General features: G+C 42.7%; 1 protein-coding gene across 4 annotated transcripts in view; it reads left to right on the plus strand.

Annotated features, from left to right (window-relative positions):
- The window catches only part of LAMP3 (lysosome associated membrane protein 3), a 36,358-nt gene that overhangs the window by 8,344 nt on the left and 6,516 nt on the right, over positions 1 to 21,498 (plus strand). Inside the window, exons 3-6 of one of the 4 annotated variants that reach the window (XM_028100898.2) lie at positions 576 to 704; positions 11,722 to 11,779; positions 15,079 to 15,249; positions 19,598 to 20,039. In XM_028100898.2, coding sequence (XP_027956699.1) covers positions 576 to 704; positions 11,722 to 11,779; positions 15,079 to 15,249; positions 19,598 to 19,803 — 564 coding nt within the window. In that variant the 3' untranslated portion in view covers positions 19,804 to 20,039. Of the gene's footprint in view, positions 1 to 575; positions 705 to 11,721; positions 11,780 to 15,078; positions 15,250 to 17,066; positions 20,040 to 21,498 lie in introns of those variants that run through there. The other 3 variants (XM_028100899.2, XM_028100901.2, XM_028100902.2) reach the window with 3 other exon arrangements.

Raw genomic sequence — 21,498 nt, forward strand, 5'->3', positions numbered from 1 at the left:
TGAAACTTCCACATTCAGGTTTTCATCTGAAGCAGAAGTACATTACATAGCAAGATCTTTCCTGTAGTACCTTGTAACATGTTTAACAAAAATTAAATTCTATGCAGTATGTCAGGAAAAGACTGGCTATAAATGATCTATTGAGGACTCTTACTATGGGAGAACTCCTTTAAAAAATCTTTGAGGGAGACAAACCATAAGAGACTCTTAATCTCAGGAAACAAACTGAGGGTTGCTGGAGTGGAGGAGGGTGGGAGGGATGGGGTGGCTGGGTGATGGACATTGGGGGGGTATGTGCTATGGTGAGCGCTGTGAATTGTGTAAGACTGATGAATCACAGACCTATACCTCTGAAACAAATAATACATTATATGTTAATAAAAAAATTAAAAAAAATAAACAATCTTTGAACGTAGCAGTTTGGGAATGAGAGGTGTTTTCTGGGGACTTTGAAGTTTTTGAGCGAACATGCACTAGACTTGAGTTTCGGGCTCACTTACTAGCCCGTGCTTCTGGTTCCCTAGCTAGAGTTTTCTTTGATATCTCATTGATCTGATCTATTTTATTTGGTTTAGGTGTTTTCACCTCAGAGATACTTCAACATCGACCCTAACGCAACTCAAGCTTCTGGGAACTGTGGCTACCGAAAATCCAACCTTCTCTTGAATTTCCAGGGCGGTTTTGTGAATTTCACATTTACGAAGGTGAGGGCTGAGCTCCTTCATACTAACTGGCTCTAGCATCACTTTCCCTTTCCCTCACCCTGGGGTCCGGTGGTGCAATCCCACACTTCACTTTAAGTTCCAAAGGAAGTAGATCTCAGAGCCTTTTGAGATATTCCCCGATAAGAATGAGGGGCATGGAGATGGAGAAGAGGGAAGTGTCGACATCTTATGTTTGCCTCCTAACCCCTTAAGCCTCCTCCGTGCAACCCAAGAAGGCCTTTAGTGCCTCTGAGGGGAGACTTGGCCTTGGGGAACCCAGCCACAGGTGCCCTTTGCAAACCACCCAAAGGAGGAAGTTGTACAGATCAACAGACCCGTTGAAATTCCCAGTGGGCACACAGAAATAGGATTATTCTCAGACCAAAATCAAATGTCACCATGGGTTCTTTCCAACTGTGGCAGGTAAGATTCAGGGACTAACCGGGCACTGGGTTTTCCAGACCATATTATAAAAGGGATGGACAACAGAGTGGAGCAGAAAGACGATGGACATGAGGTCAGAGAGTCTTGGCTGAAATCTGACTTTGTCACTATTCTTGTGACATCAGGCAGGCAACCTAACCTGTCTGAGCTTTATTTGAACACTTAAGAAGTGGGGGAAGGGAATTAAAGATCACCTCTATAAAGAGCATTGTCCAGTACTTGGAAAATAGATGTTCAAGAGCCAGTAGCTATGATTACAGTGGCTCAAGTGGGTAAATGTCTTGGCGATAAAATGTTGGTCATCCCACTCTCAAAGGAGAGACTTATCCCTGCTTCTCCCAAAGTGCCGTTCAAATAGGCCAAGTAAGAGCTGGCCGGGGTGGGGCGGGGCGGGGGGGGGGGTGTTGCCGAGAGTACACTTGCAGCTGGGACTTGGTATGGGCCTCCTTCTTACCTGTTGAATGTGACCCCTGAAGTTAGAGGGGTCTTGGGTGGCAGAGCTTGGAGAGGAATGAGCATAAACATAGGCATGAAACAAGTTAAGATTGGCTCTCAGCCATGACACTGATTAGCCACATGATCTTGGACTAGTTGGGGCATGTTTTCTCGTCTATAAAATGGAAATAATGACACCTCCTTAGTGGGACCCTTGGGAGAATCAGAAATGGTATATGTAAACTGTCTTGCACAGTGCTTGGTATATAACAATGTTCAATAAAGGGTGTTGACATTCTTAACTTGGTGTCAAAAGCTTTATCCTCCTTGTGCATATGGTTCTCCTTAAGGTGGAGATGCACTGGAGAAGTCAGGGGTTTCCTTTCAGTATCAAATGGGAAAAACATATTCTTTCACACCAGAAGAACATTCTAGGAAGAATATGTGCTCTACTTCTGGACAACTGGGGTTAAACCTACAGAGGGGTCAGGAATTCTTTTAAAGTCACTTCAGCAAAAGGGCAGAGGGTACAGGCATAAGCATCTCTGCTTTAGTTCAGGGCTTGATTCCACCCAGACTCCTGCCTGTGTGAGTAACTGTCTGAAGGAAGGCATCAGAAAACCCCAGCGTTTTTCTGTAGCACACAGTGGCCACTGCCTTAGGCAGGCCTGCAGGAGTTTCTTTGGCACCTTTCAATGTCTCTTTTTGCTCCTTTCCTCTGTCTCTGGATGCCCTCTCTGCCTGCCTTTCCAATGCCTTCAGACTGGATTCTGTTTGATTAAACTCCACCCAACAGTCGAACCCCTACCTTTCTGGAATTCTCTGTGCCTCCAAAGGTATGGGTAGGAAATGAGTACTGAGATAGAGCTAGAAGGACCAGCAGGGCCTCTCTCCCCTCCACCCCTCTTCTGGAAGAAGCAAGGAGAGCCACTATCCGTGGCCCCAAGTTTGCATTAGCTGCTTTGCCTGAGTCCTGCCAACCAAATTCACTTTATTCATTTCATTCCCCAGCACCAATTCCTCAAGCAGCTGACCTTAGCTCTACAACAAGAGGGAAGCAAAAAAGCTTATAGAAAGCAAAAGTTCCCACCAGACTTAGTCCTTCAGGAGAATTTCCACATTTTAAAAGAGAACTTGTTTAAGCTAAAATAGTGACCACAAATTTGAAGATCACAAGGGCTAAGTATAGAACTTAAGGAGAGAAGTAGGCTAGTAAAATTTTTTTCCCCTTGAAACACGCCATCTTTCTTTTTTATTGTCCCACTTTTGCTGAAGACTTCATCTTCCCATTAAGTCTGTGTAGGAAAAACCCTAGAGGAATGAGATGACAGAGGCAAGCCTCAGAAGTGAGGAAACACAAGGGAGGGGTAGGAAGTGTCTGTCCTCCCCAGAGGGGCAGCCACTCCTCAGCTCCGGCTGGTAGGTGCCAGTGGCTGGGCTGGCCTCCCTCCCTGGGGACTATCACTGTCCTTTATGGTGGACATTCATTCTGGATGACCGGGTACACATTCTGAGTGGCTATGGCCCTACCATGTCAGTTGTTAGATATTTTAGATATCACCTCTCTCAGGTGGTCACAAGAAACCAGTGTTGTCAGATCTTCTGACTATTCAAGACAAGACAGAAATCCAGATCTTTTTATTTTTAAATGCTGGCAACACATTTTTTTTGAAAACTTGAACAAAGCTGGCCAAACAGAACACAGTTGTAAGCCAGATTTGGCCTGTGGACGCTCTGCCCTAACAGGTGGTTTGTGCAAAATGTATTTAAACAGGGAAGCCATCTTGTTTCTTCCACAGGAGAAATGGCCTCAGCAATTCTGTCAGCAACTTTTCCAAATGTGGTTAACCTCTAGACCACATTTCTCAACAGCAATAGTATTAACATTTGGGGCCAGATAAGTCTGTGATGGGGATTGTCTTGTGCCTTGTGGGATGCTGAACAGTATCCCTGGCTTCTCCTTACTGGATGCCAGTAACAACACTCAGCCCCATTGGTGACAACCCCAAATGTCTCCAAACATTGCCAGATGTCCCCTGGGGGGCAAAAATCACCTCTGGTCAAGAACCACCGCTCTAGAGAAAAAGAAAGTCTTGGAAAATAGTTTATGTTAGTTATGACATCATAAGTGTTATAAATGAGAACCAAGTTGGAGAATGGTAAATGGATGCTGGTAAGCAAGCTTGAATTAACAATTTATTAATAGGAGTTTACTGAGCACCTACTGCGTCCTGAACACTGAGCCAGACATTATGGGAGAAAATAAAAGAAATATAGGCTATAGTTCCAGGTTTCAAAACATGCACCATAATACGTAATTTTTTAAATTGAAATACTGCCAATGACAGAAATGTAAAGAAAATTCTGCCTCCCAAACTGTCCCTTGATGTTGTTCAATCAAGACTTAAATTATCCATGTCATTTATATGTGACCATGGACAAGTCACCAGCTCTCTTTCTGAGCCTGTTTCCCCCTCTATGAGATGGGGCCAACCACCACCTATTTTGTTGGGCTGCTGTGAAGGTGAGCCAGGTTAGCGTATCTGGCAATGCTGAGCATGGTGTCTGGCCCGTAGCGTGGTTAGGAGAGGTGGGTTTCTTTTCTCATTTCTCTCATTTCGTTTTTTATTTTTTACTTTTTTTAATTTTTTTTTAAGATTTAATTTATTTATTTGAGAGAGAGAGAGAATGAGAGATAGAGAGCACGAGAGGGAAGAGGGTCAGAGGGAGAAGCAGACTCCCTGCTGAGCAGGGAGCCCGATGTGGGACTTGATCCCGGGACTCCAGGATCATGACCTGAGCCGAAGGCAGTCGCTTAACCAACTGAGCCACTCAGGCACCCTCATTTCATTTTTTAAAGAACTGAGAACCTTTCCATGTCAGTGTCTCGTTTGATTAAGGTGACAAACTAAAAGTTGTTCAGGCTCTCCAGGTGCAAGATAAATAGACCTCCTTCCCCCACTCCCCACAACTTCCTTCCTTGTTTTAGAACATCTTTTAGTAACTTTGTGTAGAGTTTATTTTTCCATGCTCAACACTACCCCTTTCTCATCCACCTGGGTGTCAGGGCAGTTCAAGGCTTCCAACCCTAACTCAGAGATGGGACATAGGAGAAATCAGTGGGGTGGGGGTGGGGTTGGCGGGGCAAGGGGGTGCAGTACCAGGCCAGGTGGTGTTCTGGCCAGCCAAGGTCTGGAAAGCTAATGCTGCCCACTGCCCTGCTGTTTACCCAGAGCCTTGCAGGGGTATTTGGAGCCCTGTTAACTGAGAGACTCCTGAGAACTGTTACCAGGGTTCAAATGCAAACACCCTCAGAGTGCACTATTTAGAGCTTCCCCAGTATGCTCTATTATTTCATGTCCCATTTTCCCCTATGCTTTCCTCTCTGCCTGGAATGCCCCTCCCACCCCTCACCCCTTTTGCACTCATGCTTTAAGATGACTCATATATCTTCACCCTGTGAAGTCTCCCCACTGCCCCAGCCCCCACCTCCATCCCCGATAAAACTGGGAGGCTTTCTTCTTTTGGTTTCCTGACACTCCATTGATTTTTCCCGACCTCCATTAATGTACTTATCACACATTTTGCTGTCTTGAAGGCGTGTCTGTGATTTATTCAGAGTGCCCAGCCCTGACTTTGTACATAAGTATATCTTTAGCAAATTATTTGGTGAGGAAATGAATCAATAAAGGAATGAATCTAAATTTCACAGACTCTTGGCCAAGCTGCCAAGAAGTAGATCAGCAGCTCCAAAGAAATAGCCTCTTTGGCTTCCCTTTGCTATATAAAGAGCAAAGGTTTCTTGACATAGTCACAACAATGCTGAGCAAAAAAAGGCCTGATTGATGTTGAAGACAAAAATCCACATCCTGAACATCTGTGACTATGAAACTCCCACAATGCATTTTGCTAAAGTTAGGGAGAGGACCCTGGACTTCAAGGTCATTGGTATGCCTTCCAGGGCAGATTGATTGGCTGGTTTGCTCTGGACCTGGTCCTTTGCTAAGAAGGATGTTTAGGTCCCTTGGGGAATTAGGTCCCCTCTGAGGAGATACTGCTGAACTCTTAGATACTGGTGATGAGGAGCCACTGTGTCCAGCACCCAATCGGTTGAATGGGGGAATGGGACTTGTGCAAGAGGTCCATTCCCATGGACACACCGTAAAAGCTGAAGTACCACAGCTAGCTGTTCAGAGTCCTTAGCCCCTTTTGGCAATGCTGATGGGTACACAAAGGATTTTCACTTTGTTTTCAAGAATCTGGCAGGGTAGATCTTTCTCACTTTCCAACCTGAACCCCAAATGCAGAAAACATCTGGCAGAGAATCACTTTATGGGTATCAAAGGAGAAAGCAGATACTATAAACTATATAATGTGTAGCATGTAATCTCCCTTGCGCTTTGGGTTCACTGTGAATCTGCTTGAAGTTCCCAAACCCTCCACCCCTTCCTCTGTACCCACCTGTCTCCCATCCCCCAGAGCTGAGGTTTCAGCTCTGTTTCTTTGATGAGTAGGCTGTTGAAGCTTAACTTGCTTGCTCTCTCTTTCTATTTGTGGTAGATCTGAGCTCTAAGAAATAGACAAAAAAGGATCATTTGAGCTCAGTGAGAGAGGTTTACTGGGAAGGGGCAATCTAATTTATTGTCACCATTGTGAATAACACCGGTTAAAATTTGAGTGAAGACTCTTAAGTTTTTTACATGGATTCCTTCATTTAATCTTCACATTAAACTAAGAGGTAAGTCCTGTTATAATTTTCCCCATCCTACTGAATAAGGAAAAAAATAAAATTTTTGGAATGTTCACAATGATTTGACAACTCAAACTAGGTTACACGGGAACAAAAAGGTATTTTTTAAATTGGTATTTAAAAAGTCTTAGCAAAGCTTTGTTCTCCCAAATAGGAGGTTAACCGCTCTCTTTATAACATTTCTTTTTTCAAAATTTTTTAAATTAAATTCAATTTAGCTAACATATACTGTATTATTAGTTCAGAGGTAGAATTTAGTGATTCATCAGTTGCATATAACAGTGCTCATTACATCAAGTGCCCTCCTTGATGCCTGTCACCCAATTAACCCATCCCCCGCCCCCCATCTCCCCTCCAGCAACCCGAAGTTTGTTTCCTAGAGCTTAGTGTCTCTTATGTTTTACCTCCCGATTTTCATCTTATTTTATTTTTCCTTCCCTTCCCCTATGTTCATGTTTTATTTCTTAAATTCCACATATGAGTGAAAGCATATGGTATTTGTCTTTTTCTGACTGACTTATTTCGCTCAGCATAATACCCTCTAGTTCCATCCATGCCATTGCAAATGGCAAGATTTCATTCTTTTTGATGGCTGAGTAGTATTCCATCGTGTATATATACCACATCTTCTTTATCCATTCATCTGTCAGTGGACATCTGGGCTCTTTCCACAGTTTGGCTATTGTGGACATTTGCTGCTATAAACATTGGGATGCGGGTGCCCTTCGGATCACTATGTTTATATCCTTTGGATAAATACCTAGTAGTACAATTGCTGGCTCGTAGGGTAGCTCTATTTTCAACTTTTTGAGGAACCTCAATACTGTTTTCCAGAGTGGCTACACCAGCTTGCATTCCCACCAACAGCGTAAGAGGGTTCCCCTTTCTCCACATCCTCTCCAACACCTGTTGTTTCCTTATGTTAATTTTAGCCTTTCTGACCAGTGTGAGATGGTATCTCATTGTGGTTTTGATTTGTATTTCCCTGATGAGAAGTGATGTTGAGCAAAAGTGCTCATGTGTCTGTTGGCCATTTGGATGTCTTCTTTGGAGAAATGTCTGTTCATGTCTTCTGTCCATTTCTTGACTGGATTTTTTGTTATTTTGGGTGTTGGGTTTGATAAGTTTTTTATAGATTTTAGATACTAGCTCCTTATCTGATATGTCATTTGCAAATATCTTCTTCCAGTCTGTAGATTGCCTTGTAGTTTTGTTGACTGTTTCCTTTGCTGTTCAGAAGTTTTTATCTTGATGAAGTCCCAGGAGTTTATTTTTGCTTTTGTTTTAACCAAGTGATTTGTTCTGCAACTTGGTTTTTCATTGATGGTGAGGACCAGGAATTGACAAGCTGTGGCCCCCAGACCAAATTCAGGCTGCCACCAAAAAATGTACAGTCTTCAGCCTAAGAATGGCTTTTACCTTTTTAAATGGCTGGTAGGGGGTGGAGGAAATTGTGTGGAGCCTGGAAATCAGATGAAATTCAAATTTCAGTGTCCATAAATGAAGCTTTCTGGAAGGTGGCCACACTCTCTTGTGTATGTGTTGGTCTATGGCTGCTTCTGTGCTATAATGACAGAATTGAGTGTCAGCTACACAGAGCCATGAAGCCTAAAATATTTACCATCTGGCTCTTCACATAAACAAGCTTGCCAACCCCCTTTATAGAATAAACTTCAGACCTACTACCATTCAAATTATGCCAAATTCTGAACTCCTGAGTCGAAAAAGAAATGCTTTGTTCTAGTTTAAATAAAAGACAATTTCAGAGTGCCTGGCTGGCTCAGTCCGTGGAGTGTGTGACTCTTGATCTTGGGGTTGTGAGTTCAAGCCCCACATTGGGTGTAGAGATTACTTAAAAAGAAAAAGACATTTTTATTTCTATTCTCCTATTTCCATTTCTATTCCAAAACTCTACAGAAAAAGTGGGCACAATTGTCTAGATAAGACTCATTTGGTATCAGTAGCATAAATTATATAAAATTTGGAATCTCAAGGAAACTAAACATCTGTCTGTGCTTTTGTTTACTTGAGTTCACCTAACAAATGCTTTTCCTTTATCCTAACCATGGACATAAGCTCAGGCCCAGGAAACATTTGGCTAATAGAAGGAAACCTAGATACGAGCTCCGGACTCTGTCCTGTTATGACATTAAGGTGAACTCACAGCAGGGCACCTGGGTGACTCAGTCGGTTAAGTGTCTGCCTTCGGCTCCGGTCATGATCCCAGTGTCCTGGGATGGAGCCCCGAGTCGGGCTCCCTGCTCAATGGGGAGCCCGCTTCTCCCTCTCCCTCTGCCACTCCCCCTGTTCATTCTCTCCTCCTCTCTCTCTCAAATAAATAAATTTTTAAAATCTTTAAAAAGGTGAACTCACAGTGAATGTGAGCACTCTGCCATCTGCTTTGGAAGGACTCACTTTTGGCATTACCCTAGACAGTACTAGTTCTTGGGAAGTAGGAATGGCCCTTCCTATCAGGGCTGGCTTCATGAGCATGTGACTTGTGCAGTCAGCCAGGCCCATACTTGGTTTAAGCTTTGCTGTCACCTCTTGAAATTCTTCAATGATTTTTGAACAAGAAATTCTACATTTGGGGGACGACTGGGTGGCTCAGTCGGTTAAACATCTGCCTTCGGCTCAGGTCATGATGTCAGGGTCCTGGGATCGAGTCCCGCATCGGGCTCCTTGCTCAGCAGGGAGACTGCTTCTCCCTCTCCCGCTCCCCCTGCTTGTGTTCCCGCTCACTCTCTCTCTCTGGCAAATAAATAAATAAAATCTTTAAAAAAAGAAAAGAAATCCTACATTTGGGTTTTATATCAGGCCCCACAAATTGTGTAGCGGGTTCTGTTTCCAATAGATGGTTAAATACGGACAACTGCATTTAGGGAAATGTGAAAGAAAGTTCTTGCACAACAAATTTTTTGTCCATACCCACATATCCCATGGAGGTAAATGTAGGGCAGGATCCTGTAGACCAGATTTTGCTTTGTGTCACCTACAAACAATGTGAATTAGAGGTAGATGCCTAACTCCTCTGAGCCTCTTTGTTCTCAGCTGCAAAATGGGGTGATAATATTTATTCTGTCTCAGGGGGCTGTTCTGAGGATCAAAGGAGGCAATGTAGGTGACAGCATGCACTTAGTAAACTGTGAAGCCTTTGTAGAAATACAAAGCCTTTCCTTATGTGAGGATAGATCAAGGAGATGCCACAGGAAGGGGAAGATTCCAGGAGGTACCCTATGGAGCTCAGAGCTGACCTTATCACTGTTCTCCTGCTGTTCCTTAAAGTAATCTCACACTGCAACCCATGCAATTTCAAAAAACCAAGTCATGCTCATGTCACTGTCCTGCTTAAATCCCATCAGTGGATCCTTTCTGCTCTTAGGATAGGGCAGGGGTCTTGTATCAGTGACCTGGGGCCCTGAAGTCTAGGTCTCTTATATGCTAAAAAGGACCCCAAATAAAGAATAACCTGAATAAATGGTTTGTGAAAACAACCGAAGAAGGGCCTGGGTCACAGATGTTCTCTCTAAATCAAATGGATGGTCCAAGCATATTGTTCACCTTGCCTTTGAGACCCAAGAAGGAAGGAGCCAGGTCTTATTCCTCATCTAGGACCTAGAGCAATGCCTGGTCTAGACTGGATATAAGAGAAGTTAAATGCTAGACGTGGAAACAAGAAGCTTGGGGTCATATCTTCCCCTGCCACCTATTAGGGCTGGGACCTTGGGCAAGTCAGTGAGCCTCTAATTCTTCTCCAAGTTGCTGTGAGGATTACGTAAGGCATGGCAAAGAAGTGTCTGCTCCAGTGCCTGGCATGAGGTAAGGAGCCAGTATGTGGTAGGTGCTATTCAACAAATTATAGGATCTAGAGTTGAGTGTGTCAGTAGCAGTTACCTTACTAAAGCAGTTTGTATTTTTAGAACCCTTATATTGTGTAGGGAATCATCATTTTACCTATAAATAATACACAAATGTACTTGAATATAGTCAAGATTATTATTGTTAAATTTCTTTACGGCTAGACCTGGAACTTCTAAAGGTAATTGAATTTCAGATTCTGATTTTTGTTGCTCTATCATTTTTTTGCACCTTTTACTTGTGGTTAGTTTTCTAATGAATGTTTACAAATAATAACTAAATCACCTACTTTTAAAAACCCCAAAATCTCCTTTTTCAACTTACCCTTCTATATCTCAATTCAATTTCCTTTAATATTTCACACCCTTAGTCTCTCAGGAGGTTATAGGGCTGTTTTGTAATGGTTTGTTTTGTTTTTCCGAAAGGGCAATCCCTGAATAAAATGGGGAACACTGCATAATATTTCTGAACACACCTCCTGGGGTCCACTTCTAGAGAACACCCAGTGATCTCAGAGTAAACCATTTTTTTCCAGAATCCCTTATGGTGGCCCCATCTAACCATTTTGGAGACATGAACCCTTTAATCTATTTAAAGCAATTGATACCCTCCCCAGGAAAATGCATGAAAAATTTTGCATGCACTGTTTTTCCCAGAGAGTTTATGAGCCCCATGAAGTCCACCTATGGTAGCCTTAAAGATGAGTGGTCTCAGGGTGCCTGGGTGGCTCAGTTAGCTAAGAACTGACTCTTGGTTTCAACTCAGGCTGATCTCAGGGTTATGAGACCGAGCTTATCTTGGAGTCTGCTTGGGACTCTCTCTCCCTCTGCCCCCCCCTGCTCTCTCTCTCTAAAATAAATAAATAAATCTTTAAATGCTGAAGTTCTTCCTTTTTTTTTTTTTAAAGATTTTATTTATTCATTTGAGACACAGAGATAGAGAGAGAGAGAGAGCATGAGCAGGGAGAGAGGCAGAGGGAGAAGGAGAAGCAGGCTCCTTGCCAAGCCAGGAGCCCGATGTGGGGCTTGATCTGACCTGGGATCATGACCTGAGCCGAAGGCAGACGCTCAACCATCTGAGCCGCCCAGGCGCCTGAAGTTCTTTCTTTAAAAAAAAAAGATGAGTGGTCTCGGTTTTAATCTCTACCCTAAGATATTCATTACTAGTAAAAGCTTAATGTATACCCCTCCAACCTCTCCACCTTCCAGATGTATATGCATTTTAACAGGAAGAAACTTGGCCTAACTGAAGAGACTTTGGACTGGTGGAATGTGATTTTTAAGCTCTAGCAACAAGTATGCAGGAGAAAAATTTGGGACCAAGAGCAAGCCATTACTTATTATTTATTTATTGTGTGGTATATTTACTTTTTTGAAGTTTTCAGACACAATTATGGTTCCATACCAACACACCCCCAAAGCCCCATATCAAGGATTGAATAGCTAGAATCCTGCCTAAACAAAGTTTGTAAACCAGAATCATAAATGTAAAAAAAGATTGCCCAAAGGTTAACACGCTGCTGTTTTACAGGATGAAAATTCGTATTATATCAATGAAGTGAGAGCCTATTTGACAGTCTCAAATCCAGGTAAGTCGTTAGAGAAGGCCATTCCACCAGCAATGACTCTGTACCTCGGGTTAGCTCATTTTTCAGCCCACTGAATTTGCTAATCTTTGATGCTGCTTTGGAGAAACAGACTGAGAGAGGAACCAGGAAAATGCACTCTATCTTTGTATGCTTCCGTTTGCTCATCTGCTCATGAAGGAGGCTGGACTACATTATGTCAGAGATCATTATCAGCAACTCTAGAGAGTTTTGTGACTTTGGGACAGATTTGCTAGTGATGGTGCAGTCTCTTCTGAGCTCCTGGAATCATGCATTCATTCTACAAAAATGTGGATAGTGCCAGCTATGTGCCAAGCCCTGTAAGAGGCAGTAGAAATCCATATTATCCAAACATATGGTCCCTGCTGTCATGGAGCTTACATTCTAGAAGTGGGGAGAGGACCACAGACAGGCACATTAAATTATAATAGACAGTTAAGTAGTGTTAAGTTCAATGAGCAAACACAAGCAGGTTTGGGGGTCGGGGAGGACTGGAAAGATATTTTTAGGTAGGGCCTTTGGGAAGCCCTGAGGAGAGGAAGGCCTCTCTGAAGAGGTGAAGTTTGAGCAGAGAGATAGCCCCATTTGGGGGCATCTGGGTCTGGGGATGCTTTTTTCAGGTGGCAGGAACAACAGATATACAAGTCCTTAGAAGCGAACATGCGCGTGTGTTCGGGGAGCGGCTAGTGCCACGTGTGCCCGAGAGAGTGAGCAGAGTAGCAGATCAGGTTTGAAGGGCATCCAGGCCAGAGCATGTAGGGCTTCTGGGTAAGGCAAGGTGAGGACTTTGGATTTGAGTTTAAAGTATGAAAGGATGCCATTGGAGGGTTTGGTGTAGGGAAATGGTATATCAGATTTACATTGATAAAGATTTAGTTTGGTTGCTGTATAGAGAATGGTCCACAGTGGGGCTAGTTGAGAGAACTCCTGTTAAGGTTTCCATCTAGGAAAGTAATGCTCCCAGTCAAGTTGGGGGAATTTCTCAGAGGGCTCAAATGTTTCTCTGGAAAGCCCAGCCTTTGATAACAAACCATTGCCGGGCACCTTCTCTGTGCCAGGTACTGTACAAAGAATTTTCATGTCTGTTTTCTCCTTCTTAAAATTCTCTTTTGACTGGCTTAAGCTTATCTTATTAAGGAGCCTATACTAAAGAAACTTGCCAAGAAATGAAAACGTGGAGAAATGTCTATTTAAAATACAAGATATATTTTATTGATATTGTTCAAGAGGATGCTGCCCATGATTATTGGTTAAAAGTAAGTAAGATGTCATAGTTGACAACTTATTTTCATATATAGTACCTCACTTAGACAAGTGTACTCATAGAGGCTGGGGAATAAAATATTGTGAATGCTAACATAAATTAGCTAATGTTATCACAAGACATGGCCTAAATTTTAGCCAGGAGTAGGGTAGTAATGTCTCAAGAGGAGGGGAAGGGAAGGTCAGACCAGCTAAGTTAGAGGCTGAGAAAGGGGATAAGACAATTCTAGGTCCTAAAAATCCAGGCTCAGCAGTAGCAGTAGGAGCTATAGGAATCACAATGATGATAATTTGCACGTCAGTGGTGGCGGGGGCGGCATTAGTAACAGTAGTTAGTTGTAATTACAGTGGTAATGACTGTTGTAATGTTAGCGGGAGTGATTATAGTAGGCCACCCTGGGATATAACACATGATATAGTGGTGTAGATGGATAATTCAATGCATCATGTAGGACATTTGCACGTACATATGCAAGAGTCTACAGTAAATAGTACAGTGATGGGTGGGAAACACAATAGTGTATTGGTTAAGATAGCAGGCTCTAGAGCCAGACTGCTTGAGTCCCAATACCACTTACTAGCTGTAGGCTCTTAGGCAGATGTTTTGAATTCTCTGACTCTCCATTTTCTTCTCTGTAAAATGGAAACAGCAGAACAGATCTCAAAAGATTGTATGAGAATTAAACAGGACAGGGGTGCCTGGGTGGCTCAGTTAGTTAAGGGTCTGCCTTCAGCTCAGGTCATGATCGCCAGGTCCTGGATTGGAGTCCCACATCCGGCTCCCTGCTCAGCGGGGAGTCCGCTTCTCCCTCTGACCCTCCCCCTTCTTGTGCTCTCTCTCTCTCTCTCTCTCTCTCCGATAAATAAATAAAATTTTTTAAAAAAGAATTAAACAGGACAGTGCCTACAGAGTACTTGCTTGCTTCCTGGCACATAGCAAGCAGACACTTAATGTGGGAGGGAGGCTACCTTAGATACAAGCAAACACACCCACAGAGACAGGAAAGGAGGGAGACTTTCAAGCTCCCTCATTAATAGCCCATGGGTATTCCTTTCAGGCACAACTTTGGTGAATTCATGAAGGTCCATAGTCTGGTCCTCAATCGCAGGAGCTGTCAGCACTCCCTTACATATTGTCTGTCTCTTCAAGGAGACATTTAAACCAAGGTCATGAAACTGATGTATAAAATCAAAATGTAAACATGTACATTTATTGTGCAACTATTTCTTACAGTAACTGCCAAGGGGACTAGACAGTTGGGTCCTCTGGCCAGTGAACTTTCTCCCATTCAAAAAGCCAAGGTATAATCAGAAAGGTGTGGGGTGAATGTAGAATTAGAGCAAATGGAGTTAATTATATGATTAAAATGTTTACCCCATCTGCCTTGAAGCATATGCTTCCTTGAAAAGGGTGTACCTGTCATAAAATAGCACCAGTCCTTGAGCAGGTCTTTCACTCCCCAACAGCACTCTGGTGGACAGAGATGGGCCTCTCCCTTCTCTGTGTCCCTATGGATGGATGTAACAACCCCTCCTAATGATGGGATCAGCCTGTCCTTTTGCTATATTAATACAGTCTGGTAACATGCAGATGTTCCACTTGGTGACTGCGTATGTCTATTCTGATCCAATAAGGGTTCATGTGACTGTCACAGAGAGCAATCTTACTTCTCTTATTTCTGAGGTTTTTGTGGGCACGTCTCTGTAGTTCCCAAGCACTGACAATAGTACCCACCAACTCTGCCCCCAATGACTCAAGACAACTGAAGAAAAACTTCCTAAAAGTTCTCACTTCAAAGTTATCACATTCTAATTTATGTAAGTTTGCCCCCATATACTACATAATACCAGAAAAAAGTCCCTAAAGAGCACCAGAGTGGGTCTTCATGAAGAGAAGGCAGAACCGCCTGAAAGCCACATCTCAATGAAGGCCATTTAACTGCACATGGGCCACCCAGTAACAGTTGATACTCAGTGGATATATGCCAAGTGTCTATATTTCATCCTTGTGTTTTCAGAGAAAATTTACCAAGGAATGAAAAGTTCTGTGGTGATGTTTGAGACTGTGGTTGGGCATTCCTTCAAATGTGTGAGTGAACAGAGCATCCAGCTGTCAACCCACCTTCAACTGAAAACAATGAATGTCCAATATCAAGCCTTTGATTTCGAAGATGACCACTTTGGAAATGGTAAGTCAAGTCTTCATCATGTCACAAACAAAAACTTCAGAGACCCAAGGGTAGTTTCAAGTTGTTTTTTGTGTGTGCAGCTGTCAAAAGGGACAAGAATCACATGAGCTTCCTACAACAGTATGGTTCCACAAAGTTTTTAGGGCCAAGTTTCTCTGGCCAACTTTCCCTCCTGCCATTCCTTTGAGTCAATACCAACCTCAAAATCGGACACTAACCCGTTCATGTCCACGACTCTCCCACAGTAGGATACATTCTCCTGGTATGTAATATTCTGACTCCTCAGGAATATTTGGAGACTTTAAAGATCCTGAATAGTAGTAATATCTAAAATTCAAGATTTCAGAATAGATTTTTTCCCACGTGCAGAGGGAAAAAAGAAAGTTGCAATAATTCAAGACAGAAATGTACTCTGTTGGGCCCCCTCTTCTCGATTATGAGCTCAATTCCCCTGGCTAGAGCTTCTTTGTAGTTGGTGTTAGTTTCTATGCAACTTCTGCTTTGAGTTCTAACCACTGCAGAGGGAAGCAGGTCCTAGGCAGAAGGCCAGGGACAGACCAGGGTGACTTTCTGAAAAAGCTAGATATGTCCAGGAATTGAATTTCAGTTTCTAAAACATTCTTCTCATAATAACTAAGAACATTATGTATATCTCTCAATTTTCATAAATAGATTTAGCTAGAAGTTTAGCTGTAAATTAAATTTCTGTAATGTGAATCCAACTTCTCTTTGAGTTCCATTATAAAGTCGAAGATGTGCCTACAAAAACCTTCTGATATACTTGCTGGGAAGCATTGAGCAGAGGAAGGATTAAAGTGTTGCTGGCCTCGGATCCCCTGATTTCTGTAGATTTTGTCTGAGTCTTCAAATCTCTGCCTCCGTTTTGGACCTTTACCACAGTGCTAAGACAAAAATACTAAAATTTCTTAGTAGGTGTGGCCCCCACTTTGTCATCTGGTCTCAAAACTTCCAATTTGGGGAAACTTAAAAATTCATGATGAAGGTTTGAAAAGCATCTGTAATTCATCATGTGATCTAAAAAAATAAGGTATACGCTTGCTCTTCCTCCCCCTCTGAACCTCTGTGAAACAGGAAGTGAGCAGGTGGGAAACCTTGTAGTGGCAGAGGTGAGAAATAAAACCTTTCAGCAACATACACTGGCCTCTCTTAGCAGTGCCCATAGGGACATGTAGAAAATTTATCTTTTCATTTTTTCCCTGCCCTTCCTCCCCTTTTCATATAATTATCAAACTTCCACATTCTCAACCCATTTCAGGGAGCTAAAATCCCAGAGTCTGTAAAATGTTTCTCCAGTACCTGGAGCCCCAGGCTGTCTAGTAGCAACCTTTAAGAAGCAGAGTCTGGCTAGAAAACTTTGGCCATGCAATTTGGCACAGGTCTCTGTTGCCAGAGTTGGGAAAACATGGCCCCAGAACTTCCACGGGCTTACGGTTCTGATCCTGACTCTCTAGACCAAACTGATGTTTCCCAAAGTTGGATCTGCCTCCCAGCTACAACAGAATCATCTGGGCCCCACCTCCAATGCACTGAATCGTAATTTCCTGGGTGTGGGGACAGGGTATCTGCAATTTAAGATAGCCCTTAAGTGATCACAAGCACTGCACGCTTCAGATCATCGCATTCACCTTCCCTCGTTTTCACCTATCCGTGTGTCTGAGGCAGCAGGTGCGAAGCCCAGCAGCTGCACTCCACCTCTCACTGGGTTTCCTTCTCTGCGCGGCTGAGGCAGGCAGGCAGAATCAATTCCCAGCATTGCGGCCAGCTTGTAACACCTGTTACTCTGACTTCAATTGCAGCGGATGAATGCTTCACTGACAGAAACAGGAGAGAAAACCCTGTGGCCGTGGGCCTGAGTATCGCAATACTGCTTGTCGTTTTGCTAACAGCATGTCTGGTGGCCAACAAGAGGCCCAGTACAGGATATGAACGCATGTAAAGCCCCACCTTCTTCAAAATGTGCTAGGTTAAGGCCTTGGGAATTCTGGCTTCATATTCAGCCTGAAGTAAAGGGATCAATTTTTCTAGTTGCCTATCCCACCCTCCTAATCCGATTAGCAAACCTGGCTTTCTACCGAGGGGCCAACGGAAGGCTACAAAAAGGTAGCCCCCACGGCACTTTCTCCTGTTGCACAGGGAGACTGTGCCGTATGGGCTTGAATTCCACTCTCCACACCTGATAATACAGGGCTGGCTTCGAGAATTAGGGACAAGAGGCGGGGACATGAGGAAGGTGCTTGGGGGAAGGAGAAAGCAAACACCTAAAGGGAGAATTGTAAGAGAGACATTTTCAAACTGCACTGATTTTTCTTACACATTTTTAAGAGTCTCAGTATCCAGTTTTTAAAAAAATTTTAGTTTTAAAAAAACAATCCATTTCGAAATAGAATCTAAAGTGATTCTAAACTCTCGGATTTTGCCCAATTCCTGATTTACTTGAATTACAGAATGGTGTTAATAGACTATTATTTTTAAAAAGACATTATATGCTATTATAATGCATTACTAGTAAAAAAAACTAGATAACTTCCCAACATTTCATTTTTTAAAATGTAAAGCACACACCAAAGATCTTGGCAAACAAAAGAGGTTCCATAAATGTTAGTTCTCCAATTTCTTCACCTTCATTTGTTCTCTGTCTCCTTAACATTTTTTTTCTGCTTTGTCTCTGTTTTTCTTTGATCCTTAGTCTATCCTTGTAAATTCGCTAATTTGGGCCATTGTGGGGAGGGGATGAAGGCAAAGCATCAAAACAATCAGGAATCGCAAACAGAACAGGTAGATCTACCCCAGATTATTACCACTTTCCTCTTAAGCAAACATTACAAAAAAATCATAAACCAGGAGATTCCTGATTGGGAAAGAGTGATATGTGGAGGAAAAATTCTATCAAATATGGCTTGGGATGTTATTCATGCTTTTCTATTACATTGTTTAAAGAGGAGAATTGAGACACCTGGATGGCTCAGTCTGTTGAGCCCGTGACTCTAGATCTCACCTCAGATCTTGACCTCAGGGTCCTGAGTTCAAGCCCGGCCTTGGGCTCCTCACTGGGTGCAGAGCCTACATTAAAAAAAAAGTAAATAGGAGAATTGAGGTTTTTATTTCGGAGGAAAGGGAGGGTAATGGGCTTCTGGGTGTTTTTAATTGCTTTTACTAACAGAAGTGTTCTTGTTTTTCTGTATTTGCCAGAGGTGCCATTCATTGTTTTTTGGTGGGTTTTTTTGTTTTTGTTTTTGTTTTTAACAGGAAGTTTATGAAACTTGGCAACAGCTCTATAACCACTGCTTATCTAGGGCATGTTCTGGCTCTCCCTGGAAAGATTTTAGCTCTCTCCACTTTCTCAGAAGTGAGGGGGTGGGGAGGGCACACAGCAGCTTCAAGAGAGCTTCAAGAACCCCTAAGACGTTTGGAGTGTCAGGACATTCCTGTTTGCCCCGTACAAGAGATTTTGACGATAATCTAGGCTGTGAGGACCCGATGTTCCCCAGAGGGACTCAGGTTTGCCAGCGAGGGTTTGCTTTGGAGAGATGCCCTCTCTCTCCATCTCCAGCAGGTCCCTCCAGCAGGTCCCTCCAGCAGGCATCCACAAATACCCCGCTCCCCCTCCCGTTTCCAGCTCCGCCTCAAGTGTACTCAAGAGCTTCTATACGGCAGAGCATGAGTTGTTTATTCACCGTGCCACTGACCAGCCTGTAGAATGGACTAAAGAAAGGTTACTCTTCTAGTGTGGGGGAATTTCCATGGGAAAAGACGTGGAGTTAAGAATCAAGAAGAGGGGGGATAAGGCAGTTCACATAAGTTCAATTTTCCTTTCTACCATCTTCGGTGAGTTCTTTGGAGTGACAGCTGCTGCTTAGAGTCCTGTTATCTACCCCCACCCCCCACCCATCCCCGCCGCCAATTATCTTTTAAATTACCGTGAATTAACATTCTAGTAAGCAAAAAGAGCAAAGGTTTCATTTGGAAAACCAGTACCTAAAGCCCGACTGCGTTCCTGCCCCGCAGTTCTGACCACCTTCTGCAATGACTTCCGGGGAGGGTCCCGGATTGCGACTACCACTAGCTGCTGGTCGGGAAGTAGCCTCCTCCGCCCCTGGGTTCCTCTGGTGCTGCCTCCGAGTCCTAGTCTCACGGCTGCAGTTCCTGGGGTCCCAGGCTTACTGCAGAGTGCTGCAGGTCGCTTTCCGGGGCCACCTCTCCCTCCCCGCCCCGGGCAGCCCTTCGGGGGGCCTCAGCGGCGGGCAGTGCTTGCCCCTTGCCTTTAGTGCACCTGCTGCTTGCCCGTCCAGCGGGTTTCAACTCCATTTTTCTCTTCTGCCGAGGGTAGAGCATCCTGAATTCACCCCTCTCTCTACAACCCACCCAGAGATAATAGAAACCTTCACGAACGCCCACCTGGAGATAACCTATCCATTGTTAATTTTGATGTATTTCCCTGGCATGAATATTGTTTTACAAAACTGGAGCATACAGAGTACACAATTTGGAATCCTTTGTTACCTGCGCATCATAAGCATTTCTCCATGCTATTAAAGGTGCAAAGTGTCATTATTACCGCTGCTATGAATACGCTATCAACATTATATAATAATTTACTTAATTATTGTGTGGTTGAGAGTTTTTATTGTTTTTAGGTTTTCACAAATATGTTGTGATTAAAGAATTACATATGAATTACAAAACAGACAAGACATTGATTAACAAATGTGTATAAATGTGTGCCTGAATTTTGGTTTTGCCTCATAAACTGTTAAAATGGTTATAATTTATTCTGCAGTACTGATTCTTAATTTTTAACTGATCTCAGACATGGTGGGAAGAAAGGCCCTAATTTACCCAAATGCTATTAAAGGAAACAGAATGTCATGGATGAGATGCTCAAGAACGAGCAAGATGAGGGTTGCGCCTGGCTGGTTCAGTCCGTGGAGCGTGCAACTCTTGATCTTGGGTTTGTAAGTTCGAGGCCTACATTGGGTGTAGAGATTACTTAAAAATAAAAAGTCTTAAAAAAAGAAGAATAGGCAAGATGAAAATAAGCTCTATGACCACTATGCAAAATTACTGCAGCAAAATAACATAAGAATAATATTAGAGCAAAATATGGCTCTAGAGTTTTAGTTTTGCAAGATGAAAAATGTTCTGGAAATGGATAGTGGTGATGGTTGCACAAAAATGTGAATGTACTTAATGTCACTGAAGTATACACTTAAAAATAGTTAAAATGGTAAATTTTATGTTATGTTACCTTTTACCTCAATTAAAGGAGGGAGAGTTAGAAAGGAATATAGTTGACAAAATACAAAGAAAACATAACTTAAGGAACAGAGAGAAATCCCTGCCAACTGGTCTTTGCTGAGAATCAATAAGAGTGTGAATTCCATATAACCAGAGTTCATGGATGAAATGTTATAATGAAAGAGTGAGGTGAATGGGAGTGAACTGATGGACACTTCATTTGTTTTCAGTGTTTTGCTATTACAAATGATGCTGTTGTGAGTAACCATGCACATAAATCATTTCATATACAAGAAGGTGTAACTGTATGATAGATTTATAGACCCATAGTTGTTTAATGCTGTAATGAAAGAGTGAGGTGAATGGGAGTGAACTCCTGCAAGTGAACAAATTGAGTATCAAAGCAACACCCAATAATATATAGAAATAGTAAGAGGCAGAATTGATAGAGCTGAAAGGTGAATTATCTTCATGGAGAGAATAACTGAAATAAGCAGTTAATGCAGATAAAAATTAAGATTATGACATTATAGGGCAGCTGTTAGGTATGGAAGATATTCAGATCAGCTAACGTAAGGATAATTGGCGCCTCTGACGTAGAGAGTTCAAAAACAGAAGGAAGATAAATTTGATGGTTTCAGAGATTTTCCTTAAGATGAATAACTGAAGTTGCACATTGAAAGAGCATAGTGTGTACCAGGAAAAAAACTGACACAGAAAGTTTAGCATTAAGACACAGCCAAACTGAGCTATAGAACTTTAAAGATAAAGAACTCTTTGGACATATGAATTCTCCCTCCCCTCTCAAAAGAGCAAATCAGCTATAAAGGGGAAAGTTAAAGTTGGTCTCAGATTTCTTTACAATAACATCTAAAGCCAGCAAATAATAGACCAATATCTATAAAGTCCTAAGGGATAGAAAATGTGACCCCAAAATATTATTTATTAAGGTAATAGGCAGATAACCTCAAACATGAAATAATTCAAAGGATA

This window comes from Eumetopias jubatus, unplaced genomic scaffold (genome assembly GCF_037043125.1).
Source record: "Eumetopias jubatus isolate StellerSeaLion01/CBP00866 unplaced genomic scaffold, mEumJub1_p1.0 scaffold_1, whole genome shotgun sequence".
Classification (NCBI taxonomy): domain Eukaryota; kingdom Metazoa; phylum Chordata; class Mammalia; order Carnivora; family Otariidae; genus Eumetopias; species Eumetopias jubatus.